The sequence below is a fragment of the Schistocerca piceifrons genome, chromosome 1, assembly GCF_021461385.2.
Source record: "Schistocerca piceifrons isolate TAMUIC-IGC-003096 chromosome 1, iqSchPice1.1, whole genome shotgun sequence".
NCBI lineage: Eukaryota > Metazoa > Arthropoda > Insecta > Orthoptera > Acrididae > Schistocerca > Schistocerca piceifrons.
In genome coordinates, this window is record NC_060138.1 from 353,013,576 (window position 1) to 353,034,906 (window position 21,331).

The 21,331-nt window shown below is 41.2% G+C and overlaps 1 protein-coding gene across 3 annotated transcripts in view; it reads right to left on the reverse strand.

Moving 5' to 3' along the window:
- The window catches only part of LOC124783201 (CD2-associated protein-like), an 88,192-nt gene that overhangs the window by 49,313 nt on the left and 17,548 nt on the right, over nt 1-21,331 (reverse strand). For all 3 annotated transcript variants that reach the window (XM_047254003.1, XM_047254004.1, XM_047254005.1), the window contains one exon: nt 19,508-19,624. In XM_047254003.1, the coding sequence (XP_047109959.1) occupies nt 19,508-19,624 (117 nt within the window). The remainder of the gene's footprint in view (nt 1-19,507; nt 19,625-21,331) is intronic.

The following is a 21,331-nucleotide window of genomic DNA, read 5'->3' on the forward strand; positions in this document are numbered from 1 at the left end:
TCCCCAGTCGCGAGTCATAGGCTGGAATGTTCCGTGCTCCGATTAATTGCTTGGAACGTCTTCCTGTTGGGACACGTTCGTTCTGGAAATCTGTCTTGATACAAACGTACCGCGCCACGGCTATTGCCCCATGCTAATCCATACATCAAATGGGCATCTGCCAACTCCGCATTTGTAAACATTGCGCTGACTGCAAAACCACATTCGTGATGAACACTAACATGATGATGCTACATACTGATGTGCTTGATGCTAGTACTGTAGAGCAATGAGTCGCATGGCAACACAAGCACCGAAGTCAACATTACTTTCCTTCAATTGGGCCAACTGGCGGTGAATCGAGGAAGTACAGTACATACTGACGAAACTAAAATGAGCTCTAACGTGGAAATTAAGTGTTTCCGGACACATGTCCACATAACATCTTTCTTTATTTGTGTGTGAGGAACGTTTCCTGAAAGTTTTTTGGCCGTACCTTTTTGTAACACCCTGTATAGAGGAGATGCTGGAACATGACTGCAGTCTTGGCCAACTGAAACTACACTGTGAGCAGCAGCACCAGTGCATGATGGGAGTGGCGACTGGTTGGGGATAAGGAGGAGGCTGCAGTGGGGAGGGTGCCTTATCTTTCCATTCTCCCACCACCTCCCAACATCTCACCGTCCGGCCACAGAGAAGCATTCCCCTCTTAACTCAATACCACCCATACTGGAGCAACTGATTTACATTCTCCGCCAGGATTTCAATTACCTCTCGTTGTACCCTGAAATGAGAAATGTCCAGCGCACTATCCCTCCCACCCCTCCCACAGTGGTATTCCACTGTCCACCCAACCTACACAATATACTCGTCCATTCATAAACAACCCCTGCTCCCAATCTCTTACCTCATGACTCATACCCTTGTAATAGACCTAGATCCAAGACCTGTCCCATACATCCCCCCCCCCCCCCCCACCACCACCACCACCACCTACTCCAGTCCGGTCACTGACATCACCTATCCCATCAGAGGCACAGCTACCTGCGAAACCACTCATGAGGTCTACAAGCTAACCTGCAACCATTGTGCTGCATTCTATGTAGGCATGACAACCAAGAAGCTGTCTGTCCACATGAATGGTCACCGACAAACTGTGGCCAAGAAACAAGTGGACCACCCTGTTGCTGAACACGCTGCCAAACATATGCTTCAATGAAATGATAATTAAATCAAGACTCTATGCTGTCAATAGACATTGATATACATCAACGGGGACAGTCGACAATGTGTGCCCTGACCGGGAATCTAACCCGGGATCTCCTGTGTACACGGCAGATGCTCTATCCATCTGAGCCATCGAGGGTGCAGAGACCCACATTCCAAACTTAATGTCCACACACCACATTCATAGTGCCCCTGCCCATTACACTCATTACTCGCGGCAGACAATCTTACTGAATCCCGTAAGAGTTCGGGCAATGTGTGTGCATTCGCACAGGAGGAGGAGGTCAATGGTTGGTTAGCCGTAACGGTATATGTTCTTTCTGAACAGATGCAGTGTGGTTTCAGTTGCCTGGGACATGTTCTTTCTGAACAGATGCAGTGTGGTTTCAGTTGCCTGGGACTGCAGACTGTGTGTGTGTGTGTGTGTGTGGGGGGGGGGGGGGGGGGAGGCTCGTCTATTGTTGACGAAGGCCTTAACGGCCAAAAGCTACAATTGTGAGAGTGTTTTTATCATGGCTATCTGCAACTCAGCATCTCCGCTATATGGTGAGTAGCAACTTTCCTTCTCATAATACTGTTACATTCCATCCTGGATTTTCCATTGTTTAACTTCTGTATGAATTGTGTGACATAAGATTATTGTTAGTACAGCATCGCATTACTGTGAAAGTAATTATGTCATAAAAGGACAAAGTAACAAATAAAGTGAAGATTCCATTGCATAAATTGGACATAGAAATTAATTCAGAAGAGACAGACTGTTGTTTTTGATGCAGTAAAACTGATAATAGACTGATGGACAATACTTGTGAGGTGGGACATTTAACATGCCAGATGTGAACAGGTAGCATATCATGGCAGGAAGGGGGAGGAAAGAAATACTTAAATACAAAATACAAAATGACAGCAGAGAAGAAAGACAGGTGACATTGGACTGGAAAATCATTGCTGCGCTCATAGCGGCACACTTAAAGTAAATTCCAGAGGTTTCAGGAATTGACATGCAACGAGAAGCAAAGCATCCAGTAACTGAAGTAAAGCTATGCTGAAACTGCAGAGGAAGCAGGAAGATCCTGTCAAAAATTTGAAGAAAGAACAAGATAGGAAGCAATATGAATCAGAAGACAGTGTTTGTTGTGAACACTGAGAAAAAGGAGGAGCAAGCAGCTGTAGAACACACTAGTACTGAGCATGCCGTCAAATTCTCAAAACTCTAATCTGAAGTCATAATCTACAATGAGGAGCAAGTAAAATCGAGCATGAAGTTCAAACTGGTTCAGATGCAGATTAAAAATGAAAATTTCACTAAAAGGTATTTTAAATAACAACAAGAGTAACTAGTAATTAGCATCCACAAACTGGAACAAAAGGCTTGGAAAACTGCCACCACAGTAAACAAAGTAACATGGCCAGATCCACAGGAGTATTTTCTTAGAAAAATAATTCTGAATAAATTTAATCCAAAATGTAAAGTACATACAGTTGCACTTTTTGAATTAAGTTTCTGCCATTTGATTGTATGTCTTAATTCATTTATTTCACACTATTGTGATTTCAGCTTTTTAATCATTATAAAGTGTGAAGGACATATCACCGAATTACTGTAACATATATCTGGTCACATACACCAGTTCTCATATTACAGGAAGTGACTACAAACTAAAAATAGATAGTACAGCTGACATTGTGTACAGGAGAAATGTTGTATCACACTGTGCTGTGTTTATGATGGCCGGAACAGAGCTGTGACATGCACTCTCAATATCCAGACATATCTGACACTATGTGGTCCATTTACCCTTGCCCTTGACAATGGCTATAAAGCTCAAATCATGATAGTTTGAAATCAATGAATATTGAAGCATTCAGTCAAATGGAAGAATGTTCATGTTATGTTTCTCAATAAAGGAAGTGTCATTTCATGCAACAGAGTTTCTATGCAGCTTTGAAGGTGTGCTGCCAGATAGGTGGCCAGAATAATACATAACTAAGTATATGGCTAATTCTTGGAATATATAACTTTGATGTGGTGGGAGAGGGAGAGGGAGAGGGAGAGGGAGAGGGAGAGGGAGAGGGAGAGGGAGAGGGAGAGGGAGAGGGAGAGGGAGAGGGAGAGGGAGAGGGAGAGGGAGAGGGAGAGGGAGAGGGAGAGGGAGAGGGAGAGGGAGAGGGAGAGGGAGATTGGGTGGTTTGGAGGGGAGCAGGTAGGGGGTGGGGTGGGGGTTAGTTCATGTAGACCAATTTTGAAGCCACATTTCTAGCCAAACATTGGTTGAATAGGAAAGAAGTAATCACATTTAAGTTCAATTAGTAACCAGCCTTATAACCAATTGCAAAATGTTATTCCTGGAGAGGAAGTGCAAATGAAATAAATACACTCCTGGAAATGGAAAAAAGAACACATTGACACCGGTGTGTCAGACCCACCATACTTGCTCCGGACACTGCGAGAGGGCTGTACAAGCAATGATCACACGCACGGCACAGTGGACACACCAGGAACCGCGGTGTTGGCCGTCGAATGGCGCTAGCTGCGCAGCATTTGTGCACCGCCGCCGTCAGTGTCAGCCAGTTTGCCGTGGCATACGGAGCTCCATCGCAGTCTTTAACACTGGTAGCATGCCGCGACAGCGTGGACGTGAACCGTATGTGCAGTTGACGGACTTTGAGCGAGGGCGTATAGTGGGCATGCGGGAGGCCGGGTGGACGTACCGCCGCATTGCTCAACACGTGGGGCGTGAGGTCTCCACAGTACATCGATCTTGTCGCCAGTGGTCGGCGGAAGGTGCACGTGCCCGTCGACCTGGGACCGGACCGCAGCGACGCACGGATGCACGCCAAGACCGTAGGATCCTACGCAGTGCCGTAGGGGACCGCACCGCCACTTCCCAGCAAATTAGGGACACTGCTGCTCCTGGGGTATCGGCGAGGACCATTCGCAACCATCTCCATGAAGCTGGGCTACGGTCCCGCACACCGTTAGGCCGTCTTCCGCTCACGCCCCAACATCGTGCAGCCCGCCTCCAGTGGTGTCGCCACAGGCGTGAATGGAGGGACGAATGGAGACGTGTCGTCTTCAGCGATGAGAGTCGCTTCTGCCTTGGTGCCAATGATGGTCGTATGCGTGTTTGGCGCCGTGCAGGTGAGCGCCACAATCAGGACTGCATACGACCGAGGCACACAGGGCCAACACCCGGCATCATGGTGTGGGGAGCAATCTCCTACACTGGCCGTACACCACTGGTGATCGTCGAGGGGACACTGAATAGTGCACGGTACATCCAAATCGTCATCGAACCCATCGTTCTACCATTCCTAGACCGGCAAGGGAACTTGCTGTTCCAACAGGACAATGCACGTCCGCATGTATCCCGTGCCACCCAACGTGCTCTAGAAGGTGTAAGTCAACTACCCTGGCCAGCAAGATCTCCGGATCTGTCCCCCCATTGAGCATGTTTGGGACTGGATGAAGCGTCGTCTCACGCGGTCTGCACGTCCAGCACGAACGCTGGTCCAACTGAGGCGCCAGGTGGAAATGGCATGGCAAGCCGTTCCACAGGACTACATCCAGCATCTCTACGATCGTCTCCATGGGAGAATAGCAGCCTGCATTGCTGCGAAAGGTGGATATACACTGTACTAGTGCCGACATTGTGCATGCTCTGTTGCCTGTGTCTATGTGCCTGTGGTTCTGTCAGTGTGATCATGTGATGTATCTGACCCCAGGAATGTGTCAATAAAGTTTCCCCTTCCTGGGACAATGAATTCACGGTGTTCTTATTTCAATTTCCAGGAGTGTATCTTGACACTTGGAATATACTGTAATATGCTGGGTGATAAATACATTAGTATTACACACAAAATAAAGGGTGGTAAGAGTCATTATCAAAACTTTTAACAAGACAAGAAAGGTTCTTGACCAAATTGTGACTAAAGTAATTCTTTATGCTCCAGAAGGAAGGAGTAAACCATCAAAGAAGAGTACACAGAATGGAATATTATGGGCTGAATAACAATGGAATAGTGCCTGCAAATCACTGGCATAAATGATGCAGGAGCGACAACAGATATACACCAAACACATCTGGAAATGAATAAGGACACCACAAAAAGAATTAGAAGTTTTGATGACAGCAACCGATATGAGGAAGACTGAACCATGATCAGAGTAACAAAATGATGCATGGTCCAGAATACCAGATTTCTTCTAGATGAGCCCTGTTCTGGAACCTCAGTGGTATTGCTGAGAATGAAATATATCTAAAGAAGAAGAAAACATGTAGCAATGCTTAAGAGGAGTTGTTGGATAAAGAAATGAAGGTGGAAACCAATATTAACCCACCAATAATAAGATTTTAAAATTTGCATTCATGTTGCACATGCATTTCTAGACTCAAGAAGCTGTGTGTATAGCCTTATATCTTCAACACTAACTACTTTTGAAGGAAAATGGAAAAATACCTAGTCTACCCATGTGTTTATTGGAGTGAGTAGCAATTTTGGAGGAATCAGCAAATCTATTAGATGTCACATGCAGTTAGATGTTGAAAAAAGGCTAGAAGAAATATGAGGTACTTGTTCTGGTACCGGGGCTTGGTGTACCTCCAATGGTTGGTGGACTGGTTTGTGGAAATTCAAATTGAGCTCAACACAAATACGTGTAGATGGGGAATGTTGTACCACACAATTCAATCTGACAACTGAAGCAAATTACCAGAAGAAATTAGCCGACATTGCATGATGAGAAGGGAACATGTAAGGAGTCCACAATCCCTTACTCAATGATAACGCATTTTGAATTTGCACACATTGATGGTAGACAAATGGATTGTTAGTTGCAGCTAGCCATAAGAGTGGAAGTCTCAGAGTGTGAGTGTTAAGTCCATTGAATCCGATGGAGCTGTGAGCTACGTGTTGTGTTATACCGGTTAAATGAGTCACCACCCCCATGGGTCCAACCTCAGCAAAACATTACCAATATATGACAAATGATATTCCTGAGAAGTATTTTGTAAAGGTTTACAGTGTGCCATATATTCACATTTTGCATCAAATATACTGGTCACAAGTCAAAAAGTGGAAAATATATTTGCTTTGATTATTGTGGAACCCTTTACCATCGTGTGAACACTATAGAGCAGCCACATCCAGATTAGAAACAACTTCTAAAGCAGCTACATCCGAATTAGCACTTATCTGTTAGGTCTCCATCACATCAAAATTAAAGCTAGACTGCTATTTCGATTACTAACAAACGCTGTCATATTAATAGGGAGTGTTTCAAATAGCACACCACAAATAAAACAATGTTATAAAGCTGTATATGATTGAAACAAACATTAGTGGAGAGAATTACCATCAGATGAAGGCAAAGAAAGCACGAAGAAAATTGGAACAGCAACACAAATAGAATCAGGAACAGCAGGTAAGATACATGCATCAGTCATGAAACATACAAATGCCCTTTCAATGAAACCATTTTGAAAAAAGGTTTCTCATTCAGACTTAAGATTAAACCTAATAAGCCATTCTACACAAAGTAGTATCCAATGTTACAGGCTAAGAAGTCCAACATGGAGAATGGATTACAGTGTATATAATTAGAAGAAATAACTGAATGATGATCCAGTCAGTACAATGATCACTTTTTCTGTGACAGAGAATAAAAATCAGCAGAACCAGGCTAGTTACTGATGTTGTAAAGCAAATCAAATCAAATCTTTGGGCCACACAGGGATCAGCCAGAAACCTTAGACAAGTTATTGTAGAAATTTGATGGGGCTAAAAGCTGTAGTAGCTTGGACACAATAGCAGGGTATTACTAGAGATTTAGTTGGCAGAAGAGTCAAGGCAATATACAACATATTTTTGTATGAGGGGAACTGTTGACAATACCAAGTGTAGCCATTTGGGTTAAACATTTGAGTCACCATTTTTATAAAAATGCTTGATGCATTGCTGGGTGATGAACTATGGAGTGAGATTAGAAGGTACATAGATGATACATTGATGGCTATGTAGCATCGAAAAGATTTTAACTTGCTAGAATGTTTGCTTCAAAATATTTTTGAACATGAAATCACATCTCAAAAAATAAAGCTAGATCCTGAGAAATAACAAGCAGTTAATGATTTTCTGAGGCTGAGCTGTCAAAAACAATTGTGTGCATTCTTAGGATTGTGCAACTTACACAGAAGATTTGTTGGAGAACAAAAATTTAAGAGCAATTCTTTCAAGTGCTTACTGAAGAGAAGCAGTTGATAGTAGTTGTCAGACAAATGTTGAGTGGGTTTTATAGACATTAAATTAAAAGGCAGCATGTAACTGCTGAAATATTGTACTGGCCTAATCTCTCAAAAGTACTGTATTTGTTGCGTGTTGATATTTGTAATAATTACAGACACACTGATGAGACTTATTACCTATGACTTGGTCTACACTGTATGCTCCATGATATATATGCCTTTTGGAAGAATACACACACACACACACACACACACACACACACACACACACACACACACACACACACACACACTGAAGAGAAAAGTGTCAAAACTTCACATAGATATCAAGATTTCAGTGATTAATAGCTCACTTTATGCTGCTGGAAACAAGAGATGATGATGTCTACAGAATGATTCAAGACCTTTGCTCTGTATTGCAAATTTGGAAACATTTGGCCCTAGCACTTATTTTGTTAAGGAAAGTACAATTCATTTTACATTTATGTTCTGTCAGAAGTCTTAGTCACAAGCAGACCTGTAAAAATTTTGTGATAGCAGTCTTTAATAAGACATAGTGCCAGACTACTTACAAAACCAGCTAGCAATCTTCAAAAGAAAGCAAACTAAGGAGAGGTCTAATGCTACGCGATTTTGTAAATTTACTATAGAAAGCCCATTTGATGATTTTGAACACCTAACAGGAACATCTTTAAGACACTTCAGAGAAACTTATTTTGTTGGATGATGCTATTCTCAAGTTTCTCTGTGACAACAAATTTGGTGCAAATGTGCCAAACTGTGAAGGATGTATAGACAAAATTAAGTGCTCTATACAAAAATTTACAGAAGAAACTGATTAAAGGATTTCAGCCTGAATACTGCAGATGTATATCGCGTCACCTACAGTGTCCACACCCCCCCATGCTATCCCAGTGTCAAGCTTCCAGCCATAAGCTCGAATCAATTTATAGATATGTTAAAATGTGATTCCACTTTGGAGAACAATTGTAACTGGCCACTGATGAGGACCCATCACTTTCTACAGTAAACAAATATGTTTCTGTTCAAGGGTATCTGTCAGGCAAACTGAAGTTGTTGGCAGATAACACATACAAGGAAAGGAAGAAAATTTTATTGAATTGGTACAGAGATAGCAACCACATTATACAGGTGTGCCTTGCTGATTTCCATACACCTGACCTGTACAATAAGTGACAACTGAAATGCTGAAGTGAACATTACTGGAGTAAAACCACCATATTTAAGCACTGCACACCCTAGGAGAGGATGTCATAGCACACATTTAAGTTCTCACTCTGAAAATTCAGTGAGTATTTCCTGCTGAAATGTGTCAAATGCTAGAGGAACCGAAATATTAGAAGGAGATCCATTGAACCTACTGAACTTTTTTGAAGAAGTAGTTCAAAGTGCTCTTACTGCACATCTGTCATCTGCTTAACTTCACTCTCACTGCAGCAACACTTCACTTCATATTAATTCAAAGCAAGCTAAAAACTTCTGAAAATTACAAGTGTACTGGTTTTTTTGTGAAGCTTGCACTCATTGGAACAGTGACAGACAACCAACAAAATGTAAGTTAAAGCAATATAATTGCTGTCTTGCATATTTAAACCAAGGTCACAATGCTACAAACACAAGTAAGAAGGGCAAGGTATTGCATTCCAAGTACAAAACCATCATCACAAAGCTAGCTGTACTGAGACTTATCTTTACTTTCATCTTCAAGAAGTTATCACAAGTAAGTTCACCATATTTTACTTATTTTCAGGTAACTGGAGGATTAAACAGACTTACGTGTTACTTTGTGGATAGCAGCAGTCACTAAAGCTTCATTTCCAACTTTGTTATTGGTAACATGGGTTTAGAAACTATAGAACATAGCAACCTATCTGTCAGTGCTTTTGAAATGCCATCTACAACTTCAATGTAGATTTCACTCTAAAGGATATCTGGACAAATTCCACATCATCTGTAACTATATTTGAAAGCGCACACACATTTGCCGCACATGCAACTGAACCTCTCCATGTAAGAAAATGAGTGTGCACCCAGAGATTTCAGTTAGCAAATGTGCAGGATGCTGCAGAAGATCTTTGCACGGAGATCCTTAATGGAGAAGATAGCTACTTGAAAATCACTGGAGATTATCCTCCTCCTATTTGACTAACCTCATCCATTGTAATGGTACCTTCGACTAAGTTTGACCACAGCAAATCATGTGATGGCAAATTTCGTCAGTTTAGAGATGGTGATGCCAACAGTTGATATTCTATAATGTTTCTGGAATTTAGAAATGATGGTGATGATCACAGAGGATGGAACAGGAACTCCGAATCCAAAGTGACTGGCCTCATTGTACTATTTCTCAACATCCTACTGCATCAAAGATAAAAGAAGGAATACCCAATGTTATGGTGCCTTATACTCTTCAGCAAATAGCGAAAAGATTTATTTCACAGGAGAAAAAAATTTACGAAGGACAGCAACCTGAAACACAATCACGATCTGCAAATTTTTGACATCAAAAAAGGACTTGTGGAGGTCATGTCTACTAGCCAAGACACTGAGTGACATTTTATCTGCCCCATCATGCAATAAAGAAAAAAAGAAAAGGAAAAAAAAAGAAAAACAAAATTAATGCTTATCAAATGGAGCATGTATTTGATGGTTTCTTCACGTGAGAAGAATACACATTCACTGAATGGCTCTTTAGATATGGGTCCTAATTTACTTCCCGACATTCAGTATTACTGAGATTCTGTTTATATCTGGGGTAGCCTTAATTGCCAATATGAAGCAAAAATTTCTCTAGTTACTTCCCCACAAGAAAGACAGGTCTCATAGGCTGCTTCTTTTCTTAAATATAAAAAATAAAAAAATAGTCATAGATCAACAAGGAAATTGTGTTATGACTGGTGAAAGGGTTACATACCGCATCACCTGATCACCTTACAGACTTACATTTGTTCATTTGTTTGTTGCTGCTTTAGGGTGCAAAACTACTGTGGTCCTAAGTGCCCATGTCTTAACTTAAAATGGTCAATTACTGAATGAATTTGAAGTAAATAATACTCAGAGCCTGATCGACTGGAGAATGGGTATAGCTGGGAACAATCACTTCCCCTTTGAGGAGGTAGCTCAAATAGTTGAAAATTAAATTTCCTTTGCCACATTACTATGACGAATAAAAAGTGAAATGTGATCAAAGGCTCATGCTGTATCTGCTAAAATATCTGATAATTCAGGTGGTAAACATACATGAAAATGTAAACTGCTATAAAATTGACATGGGGTCAGAAAATGGCACACTTTCAATAGTTGGTTGCAGTAAGTACAGAGTGGTGGTGGTTCCCCACTTCACAAATTACTGTGACTGAAATTACAGTGTCCAATAATGCCACCTAGCTAAAAGTATCTCCTCGCGATTAGAGGGGTGAGATGAAGTTGTCCAAGCCATTGGGAGGATATAATTTCCCAGAGTTCATTCCCATATAGAGATCAGTGTTCATCTCTGTGGCAACACAGGGATCATCTGAAGGGACAGAATAGCTAACAGGTCTAGGTAATTGGACTACAGCCTTAGCAGCAGCAGCAGCAGCAGCAGCAGCAGCAGCATTGGCAGCTTCATTCCCTGATGCCTCAACATGACCAGGGACCCACATGAACATCATAATGGCTCCATCATCAGCAGGTGGGTGGAGGCATTCTTGGGTTTTTTGTATTAAGGGGTGGTATGAGTATAGCCTACAGAGGCTCTGGAGGGCACTAAATTGATCTGAACATAATACACAATTGAGAAGTGTGTCATTGGATGTACTGGGTGGCCTGATAGAAGGCCAAAAGCTTTGCAGGAAAAATTGAGCACTGTTCTAGAGGTCAGTATCTAAAATGATTGTTGCTAATGACAAAGGCAGATCCAACACCATGGTCAGTCTTACAGCCACGAGTGTAGATGAAGGTGCTGCCTCCAAGTTGCGTGCAAAGTTTGAGAAACTTACTGCAATAAGTCATATCTAGGGTACTGTCCTTAGGAACTGAAGTAAGTCCCACATGAACATAGACCTCTGCATGAATCGAAGGCAGTGAAGAGCTCTCACTCATCAGGAACGTGGATGGTAACGTAAGATTAAGCTTCCAAAGCAGTATACGAAGGCAAACTTTAGGAGGCAACAAAAAAGCTGCAATTATCCCTTATTGGCAGTCAAGGAAGTCATCAAAAAAGGATACATATGATATATGGTTGGGTATAGAGGACAGACAGCATGTGTATCTGCTGAGAAGAGCATCACATCAGTTGACAGCAGTAGTTCAACAGCATCAGCGTAGAGACTCATAACTGGGCTAGTGTAGAAAGACCCAACAGCCCAATGTATGGCTCTATGGTTGATTTTGTTGAGATGGTGTAAAACAGATGGTCATGCAGATGAGTAAACAAGGCATGCAGTCCAGTTTTGATCTGACAAGAGACTGGCATCACCCATGAAGTACCATTTAAAATGCATAGGATATTTAGAGATCAGGTACAGGATGACCAATAGCATGAGCCCCAAGAATTTTGTGGTTTTTACACCGAAAAAAACAACAGGACTGAGATGTAAGGATGGTAGAAGGGACTCCTTATGCCGCCAGAAGTTCAAATAAAGAGTTTTCTCAGTGGAATCCGTTGGTGATGCTCCATGAGAAGAGACAGTCTAGACATTGTTGAAGTCGTTACTCAAGTAAACAGTTCCATTGAGAGCTGCAATAGATCTCTAAGTCTTCAATGAAAAGAGTGCCTGAGATGCCTGGCAGGAGACAGTCCACGATAGGGTCAGCTGCTATGGCAAACAGGGCTACTCTCAACACAGAGTTCTGAAGCATCTCATTTTCTCCTGAATAAAAGTGTTCAACAAAGCTGAACCCACAAGTACCTTTAAAATCTAGTATTTAAAAACTTCTGAATAAAATGGGGCAGGCAGCCTCAGAAGCCCCACGTGTACACTGTACAGAGAATGCCTGTCCTCCAGCAGCTATTTTAATTCTTCCCCAAATCAAAAAACACAGCTACATTCTGGCATTTCCGCAGAAAATTGTTCATAATATGGGTTGACTGGGTAATGAGATGATCACTTGCAGAGCAGTGCTTACGAAATCTACATTGCGCATTTGTTAGAAAATTCTGAGACTCAAGCCACCATACCAACTACCCACTGTTCATGCATTCCATCACCTTTCAGACACCGCTTGTGAGGGAAATCATGCAGTAGCTGGCTGGAAGATGTCCTTCCAGGCTTGGGTATGGGAATTACAGTGGCTTTGTGCCAGTGTCTGGGAAGTTCATCATCCCTATAGATATGATTACATGTACAAAGAAGGAAGTGATTGATGTCAAGAGAGGTGCTGCAACATCTGAATGTGAATATTGTCCGGAGAGGAGGAAGATGTAGATGAAGATGAAGATGAAGATGATGATGATGATGATGATGATGATGATGATCTGAGACCACGTTCGTGCTCCCTCATAGTAGAAAAGATATTGTTTCTGAGGTAGGAAGGCACAGTTTGAGATCTCTAAAGTATTGACCCATGGTGCTGGAATCTCAATAGGGCCCACAATGACATAGTTAACTATAGCCAGGCCATGAATCAGGAGCTGTACCTTGTTTCCAGAAAGCTGATGAAGGGTACACCAAACAGAACAGGGAGTAAAAGGGTTACAAAAATTAGTAAAAGAACCATCTAGCTTTTTTGCTATCTCTGATAATTTGAGGACTCTTTACTTTAAACTGTTTATAAGGAATACAGTTCTTCTTTATGATATAGCCTTCAAAGACATGGAACACATCTTCAACTGTGAACCACATTGTGGCATTCCTCTGCCCATCAGGAAACTGGGACTTGTCGCGGTATGAAAGAGGTTCATGGAATGGAATGTTCCCTGGCGGTAAGGGTAACATTTGTAAGGTGCTCTACCGGGTCATCACAGCTGTGGAAATATTGCTCGTTGAAGGTTGCCAGTGAAGAGTAGAGCCTCCAGTTATGTTTAAAAAGCTGCCAGGTGGTCTTTTGCAGAGATGGGACATGAGTTACCAGACAAATGACACATGGGGAGGACTACTCTAAGTTGGCAAGCTGTGCACTGCAGAACAAAAGGTCCTGGTGAGAGAAAGTGTGTGTAGAATCTGAAAGAAATGTGGGTTCACTAGTGTTGACACAAATGACATCAAGTTGGTTGAGAAGATCTGCCTGGAGAGAGCCTCTCGGGCAGGTTCTCAGAGAGCTCCAAATGGGATAGTGGGCACTGAAGTCGCCAAGTAGCAAAAAGGGTTGAGGGAGCTGAGAGGTAAGCTGCAGTATGTCTGCCCTGGTGAGATCAGATGATGGGGTATGTAAATATTACAAAAAGAAAAGGTACAATTGGGGAGATAAAGATGGACAGCAACAGCTTGTAGCTGAGTTGTCAATGAAATGGTTTGGCTATGGATCTCATCCCGAATGAGTGCCACGACTACCCATGAGCTGGAGTTCATTCCTCTGATGGAAGGCTGGAATGTACTGGAGTGAAGTGCAATAAGTCAAAGCAGTCTTGAGGGCATAATTTTGATTCTTGGAGGCATAAAACAACTGGTGACTGTGATTGCAATAGCGGTTCTAAGTCTGCCCTAGGTGGTTGATGCAACAAATGTTCTTTGGAAGACAGCCATATTAGAGGATAGGGGCTGCCAGTGCCAGATTTCAGCTGTATACAATTACAGGTTTGTGAGGCTGGAGGATCCTAATTCCACTGTTTCTTCAGAAATGCCAGTAACCTACGGTTGGTCCGTGAGTCAAGACGCAGCAACAACGATACTGTAACTGTTGGATAGTGATATCCAAGGCTTCCTACTAACTAACTTGTTTGAGCATCATTGAAGGGCACCTTTTCCTTCACCTGGATCTCCTGATTGGCTCATTCACCAAGGTCCACGGGCACGGCTGCCAGTGCAGTTGATCAGCGGGGAGAAGTAGATGGGCAATCTCCATCATAAACTTTCTTGCCACATTTGGCTTTGTTTCTACAGAACATGTGAGTACTGTTATAACGAATTAGCTTTGGCATGTAGGACCTCATAGTAACTTCAGAGCCGGCCTTTATCTTTGATGGGAGTTCTACTCGATCAAATGTTAAGAGAAGGATGCGGATAGGTGCTAATTCTGCATAAACCCTCTTCATAACCTGGTGGAATGCACTGATCAGAAAGATAATAATATATATCTACCTCAGTCATACCATCAAGCAGCTGGGAGTATATGACACCATGTGAAGAATTCAGTGTTGGATGAGCCTCTTCACAAACTGGGTAACCGTGGAGGAGTGGAGGATCATAGCTTTAAGCAGTTTTTCTAAAGAAGCACCATTGCGACAACAAGTGCAGCACTTTTAGTGCGTCTGCAACTGTATCCACTCTTTTTTAAATGACAAATGGGTTCACTGTAGGAAAGTTCTGACCTCCTGTACACGATGCCACGAGGTAGTGGGTGTAACTAGAAGATTAATCATGTCTTTGGCCTATTCCATTTATATTTATTAGGCAAAGGTTGTGTTAACAGTGTTGATGTACTCATCATGGGTTAATTCCCCGAGATTGCCAGCATCTCCAATGGCACACTCCTTCCTTCTGGGGCACCATGGAGGGGAGAACACCCACCTTAGGTGAGTGTTCACACCTCTGGTCACACCTCCCATACTCCAACACAGGGATAAATCGGCAGTTGTGAAGGTAACAGGTCAGGCAATCACCCCTCCCTGGGCCTGGCCTTCACTGGGGCACATGCGTGCCTCCTACCTGTCGACCAGGGTGCTGAGAGTTACACATTACCCAGTTGCCCGTAATATGTGAAATACATGAGCCGGCCTTCAGGTATGCACAGGCTGGAAGAAAGATGAGAGCCCTCAAATGTTGAAGCAGGTGAAGGACAGGATAAGTCAGAACAAGAAAAGAGAGGCAGGCAATAATGAAATCCACCCAAGTCTTCCAATACTTTCTCAAGTTTCAGTTTCCCAACTGTACGCAGGACATGGTCCCAAAGGGAGGGGAGAAAGAATAGTACAAGGATAGACATGCAGCACGGAAAAGGAAAGAGTACTGCAAGTGCAGGGGCCTCGTGTGTGCCAAGGAAGTACTCACTGAAGAGTTGAAAGTCTCCTGGTGGATCTGAACTTACCTGCAGCCTGTGTCTTCTTGAAACCACACAAAGACCTTGCTACAATTCACAAATTGAATTTTCCTTGAAATGTTTTACTTGTCGAACAGAAAGTGTGTAGGGATGATTTTGCAGCAGGTGCTGAAGATGACAATGGGCCACAAACTGAAGGACAGTAGTCAGTAAGTGTTGTAAACAATACATACACAGAGGTACTAGCAGTCTAATGGAACACACTGTCTAACACGTTCAGTGTTGTTCATTGCAATGTCATAAACAATTTCACTGAACCTGCCACTCAGTACAAAGTACTTCAAAGCACTGCTAGATTCTAAGACCCACTGGATCTTTTGTTACCTTTGTCCCTCATTGAAAAAATAATTTTTCAGGAAATTCGGTGAATAGGAACTGAATGGGATGAGCTCTCACCTCTTGATTTTGGCAAATGAGGCTAACACACACACACACACACACACACACACACACACACACACACACACACACACACAGGTTGGTGTCCTCTGAAGACACTGAAGATTATGTATTTTCCAACGTACCAGGAAAAATATAAGGCACAGTCATTTATATATGATGCACAACTTTCAAACATTACATCAGTCCACTTAGTTTGCAGCAAAAACAGACTCGTTTCCATCAAGAAGATAATTCTTCCACAGCTAGAACTTCTAGCAACATTTCTTGGATCAAGACTACTGCATTATTTCTGTAACACTGTGAGCCACAATACAGGCTGTGCAACTCTGCTGACTAACTCAACTGTAGCCTTAGAATGGATGTAACATGACCCTTATCAATGGAAGACGTTTGTGTGAAATTTTGTTTCAGAAATATCCACCACAGTTGAGATACTGCCCTAGTGCAGAAAACGCAGCTGATCTGCTCTCTAGAGGTATCGAAGAAGACAAACTTCAGCACAATACTATATGGTTATGAGGGCCTGCTTGGTTAGCAAAGAACTGAACACAGTAGCCATGATTTATATAGGCAAAAGACCATTAACTGCTGGAAAAGAAGAATTTAATAGACCACGTCTTCAGGGTAAAAACAACACTCCATATTTTAACATTTACATGGTACTGTAACAGCTACAAACTGTTGCAAATCACAGGATGGATACGTCACTTTGAACGGCAATTAATGAAAGGCTATGAGACATTAGAAGAACTGACAGCATCAGACTTGCACGAACCAAGTTGCACCCTCTGTGCAACAACTTCACTGTACCACAAAATTTTAAGATAGCTCTCTTCAACACTTTTTTGGGTCTTATTCGTCTTGGTGGATGCCTACCGCCGGATTCCGATTTGCCTGCACCACCTTTTAGTAAACAGTATTATCTGAACTGAGAACAGAATTCTGGATTCTTAGAGCTTGACAGGGTACGATACATGTCTACACTACTGCCTAGCTTTCAAGACACTGAAGGCTCACTTCCCTCAACATACAAAGGCTTTGTTACCAGCTGAGTGAGTCTTACCATTAAAACCTTCTCCACGATGATGTTCGTCCATGCCACATGTGGAGGAAGGTGTGGACACAATATCCTGCATATGAGAAGACATTAAGGTATTAACTGTAGCCTTACAAACCACGAAGGGTCCATAATCTCAGGTATCTTTCAAATGATGATCAATCTAGAAGCTGACCAAGGTGGGGAGCATGTTGTGGGTTGATACTCTGATGATATTGATATATATAACTTGATATGTGCTGTATACTCCATGATGTACATTCCTTTCGGATGAAATAAATCAGTGTTATATTTGAATCACACTGTTGTGTACCCATAATACTACTTAAGCTGTGACAGTTTGGACTACTTTCACACGACAAAGAAAGTCTAAAAAATTGCTTTTGCAATCTTAATGTTGTGGTAAAGAAAATATTTCATGACTGAAAAGAAAGGTTCGGCAATATGATTTGGATTCGGAAAGATTGGCTCTTATCTGGCTGGTGGAAAACCAGAAGTAGGAACAGACAAATGGGCATTATCATTTATAACGACTATGAAGTTGTAATAGAGCAGGCTAACAAGACGTGAGCTAACAAACATAGAATTTGACTTTGAAATTAAGTATATAGCAATAACTGAAATCACAGTACCTGATGCTCTATCTAGGATACCATGTATGTATGTTAAAAACAAGATGGATGGAAGGTATGAAACTGATAAACAAAACACACACCAAAGTCTCGTTAATAAAGAGTAAGCACAGAAGTACATGTGAAAAGAAGCTGAAAACTTACAAACTAGTGCACAGTTTTTTCCCCCTTAAGGTGGATTAATATAGAGGAAGAAGACTGGACATCATGCATTCCTGACCAGTAAGGTGGAGAGACTAATATGGCTCATGCAACTAAATAATGGCCATTTTGCAGTACAAAAGTGTCTTTATCGTCTTAAGAGGGACTACCCTTTCTACTGTCTGGCATCCTATGTGAGTATGAGTATAAGTACTTGTGAACTGTGTCAAGCGACCAAGAGAGTGCTATAAAATACCAAGGATATATGCACCAATTAACCCCTAAGGGAACTGCTGTGACAGTAGCAGTAGACCTGGTGAGACCAATGCCAGATATCATGACAAAAGATCTGCAGATTTTGGTCCCAATACTGAAAATGAAAACCAAGCAACATGGAAGAGAATTACTTTTGTAATGAGATGTTTGGTTTGTGGGGTGCTCAACTGCACAGCCATCAGCACCCATACAAAGTCCCAATGTTTACGCAGTCCAATTTTTACACAATCCTATTTAGCCACTGTCATGAATGATGATTAGGATGATGATGACAGCACACACATCCAGTCCCTGGGCAGAGAAAATCCCCAACCCAGCGGGGAATCTAATGCAGGACCCCTTCCTGCAGAGCAGCAACGCTAGTCACTAGACCACGAGCTGCAAACAACTTTTGAAATGAAAACCTTAGGTCTGTAGTTACCAAAACTGGCAACCACAAAAACTCGCTGTAGACATAACAATGCCTTGGGTGTATTTATCAAGTTTTACTAAAAGAGGACTTTTACACTCATTTATGAAACTGGGCATCCTTTGTTGCAAACTGAAGAAAATCTACCTTGCACATGCAAAATGAGGGTAGGAAATTAGATCAGATCTATGTTGGAACAATTGAAGATTACATAGCATACATGAAAAATGGATGTATACTTAATGAACAGGTTACAAGAATTGCAACAACATGCTTAAAAATTTTGAGGAATTATTCTAGTTTTGAAGTCATCTGTTCAGCTACCTTAAATATCAACCACATTTTTGATGTGGATGCCTTTAGGATCTACTGTATGTGCTCTGATTCAAATTCCTGGTAATTTCTATGGGGGAGGGGGGGGGGGGGGAGAGTATGTACGTTATCTTTGATCCTTGGTGGAAGTGTGCGATTCCTTGATTAAACACATGAGGTGCTTAATTATGTTGTGATGTGTTATGCCTGGAGGCCATTTTCCAGAGGAGGAAGTACATATGAACTGCTATTGCTGAAAAACTAACAACACTTGCTGTCAGCATATGTACTGACTTATTCTATTGATGTTCACTACTCATGGGCAAGCTTTTCTTGAAGTACAGACTTCTGTGTCACAAATTATTCTGGCGCTGAAGGAATGTATTTTCATAAAACATGAAAAATTGTGCTTTTTTGTCATGAATGGTTAAGAATACATTTTCACTTTGGAATTTCACATCCATTGTGGATAAAATCAAAACTTATTTGCCGTGTCACTTTTCTACCAATTTCATTCATAGATACTGCAAAATGTATTGCCAACTGCCTTTTTGAAGTATTTCATTTGATCACTGAAGTTGTTCTCTAAAAGAAGACAAAGAAGAATGATAAACAAATCAGAAATTACCTGGTTTTGGTGGCAGAAGAGGTGAGTCTGTGTCCTGATCTGATCTCCCAGTAGAATCAAGCAGCTGGCTGGAATCTGGACTAGATACAGATGTTGATAGTTCCCCTTCACTTTCACCTATGTTTAGCAAAAATAAATTCCTTTGTAGAGTCACAATCTCATTCCACAAATCTGTATTATGTTTACTTCAAGATTGATCAGATTTCAAATCATTATAAACAAACAATTTGGAGATATAAAAGTGCAAGGAAGGTTAAACAATGGTAGACTGTGGTGTTGAGTACAAGAGGATGATACTGTGGTGAAGAATGGAGTGGAGGACAACAAGAAGCTCAGAAAGTAAAGAATTTTTTTAGCAGAGTAAAGCTCTGTTGTATGGAGACATAAAGAGGCAGAAAACAGACACTACATTAGTTCACAAAGAGAAACATTGTACGCAGAAATGTATATCTTATGTACACTACAATTAAGAAATTTGACTTAAAAACATTAGAATTATCAAGAATTACATTTCGAGAACATATGTTGTTTATGAGAATGCTGTTAGTTTTTGACTCATCTGGATATTCTTGCTATAAAAATAGAACCATCATTATTACAATCACAAAATATTTTATGTAACACTTAAGAGATGTTGATTTGCCTCCTTCCTAAACTCCACAGTCCACTTATATACAAAGCATCAGTCGTAACAGTAGATTGTAGCTCCCAAAAATCACAGTCTGAAACAAGTTTTCAGATCTGGTGGTTCTGTGATTAATCGTGTTCATTTCCGATTTCCAATTTCAACTTCTCTCTTAAAGTGTCTTCATGTCTGTGTCAACAACAGAAGAGGAAATGTAAAGAGGAATTCAAAATTCATTTACAACATCAGAAATCCTCATTATGCTCCTTACGTTTTCCATTGCATATTGTTACTGTCATTCACACAGAAAAAAGGAGAAAGGTATGTCCTAATAATTCTCTAGATAAAGGGATGTTACATATATGTGATATCAGTGTAAATTTCCCCATCCTGTATAGTAAAGTTTTCAACTGATTTCATGTAACATCTCATTTCTCAATACAATGATCTTTCACAATTTGATTACTTACAGCTACCATGTGGTGATAGAAAAAGTAACGAGTATCTAAAAACCATGAAGAAAAGAACTGTACATAATTATAAGATACAGTGTCCTGATGGTGCATTTAAGACACCACCTGTTAACAGTGTTGGAGGAAAAGCTGTTGAAAGCCGTTGTATGTTTTGTAAATACATGGTGCTTGTTTATCTACTGGAGTGAATTCCATTATGAACATAGAATGTATGCTGCCATGGAGTATGTATATGTAGTCAGAACACACATGATTCCCAGTAGTGACTCATGATGCACAAGTGACAGTGGGGAAAAACTTAGGTACACTTTGCTTGTAAGATTTATTATACAGTTAATTTACAGAAATAAGAAGAACTGATTGTACTCAGAACTGTGACTATGAATTACCATTCTTACTGGCATTGTAGATTTTTAGAAGGCTTCCAACTCTGTTTCAACGAAATTTGTATTAACAGCCACTGACAAACATAACCTGGTCGAACATCTATTAGTATACTGAAGAATATAATCAACTTCTATGTTGTACTATTAGAACACTGGAACATTTGTGATTGATTCTGTATTTTCAAAATTATTCTCAGCATCTAAAAAATAAGATTTCAGATCCATAAACTGTAAGAGTAAACAATGTTTAGCCAATATATCAACAAGAAAACAGCAAATACCAACAATGTAGTAGTTGCAGTCTAAGAGGAATGTTGGAAAATGAAGAGGGGTTTGTTCT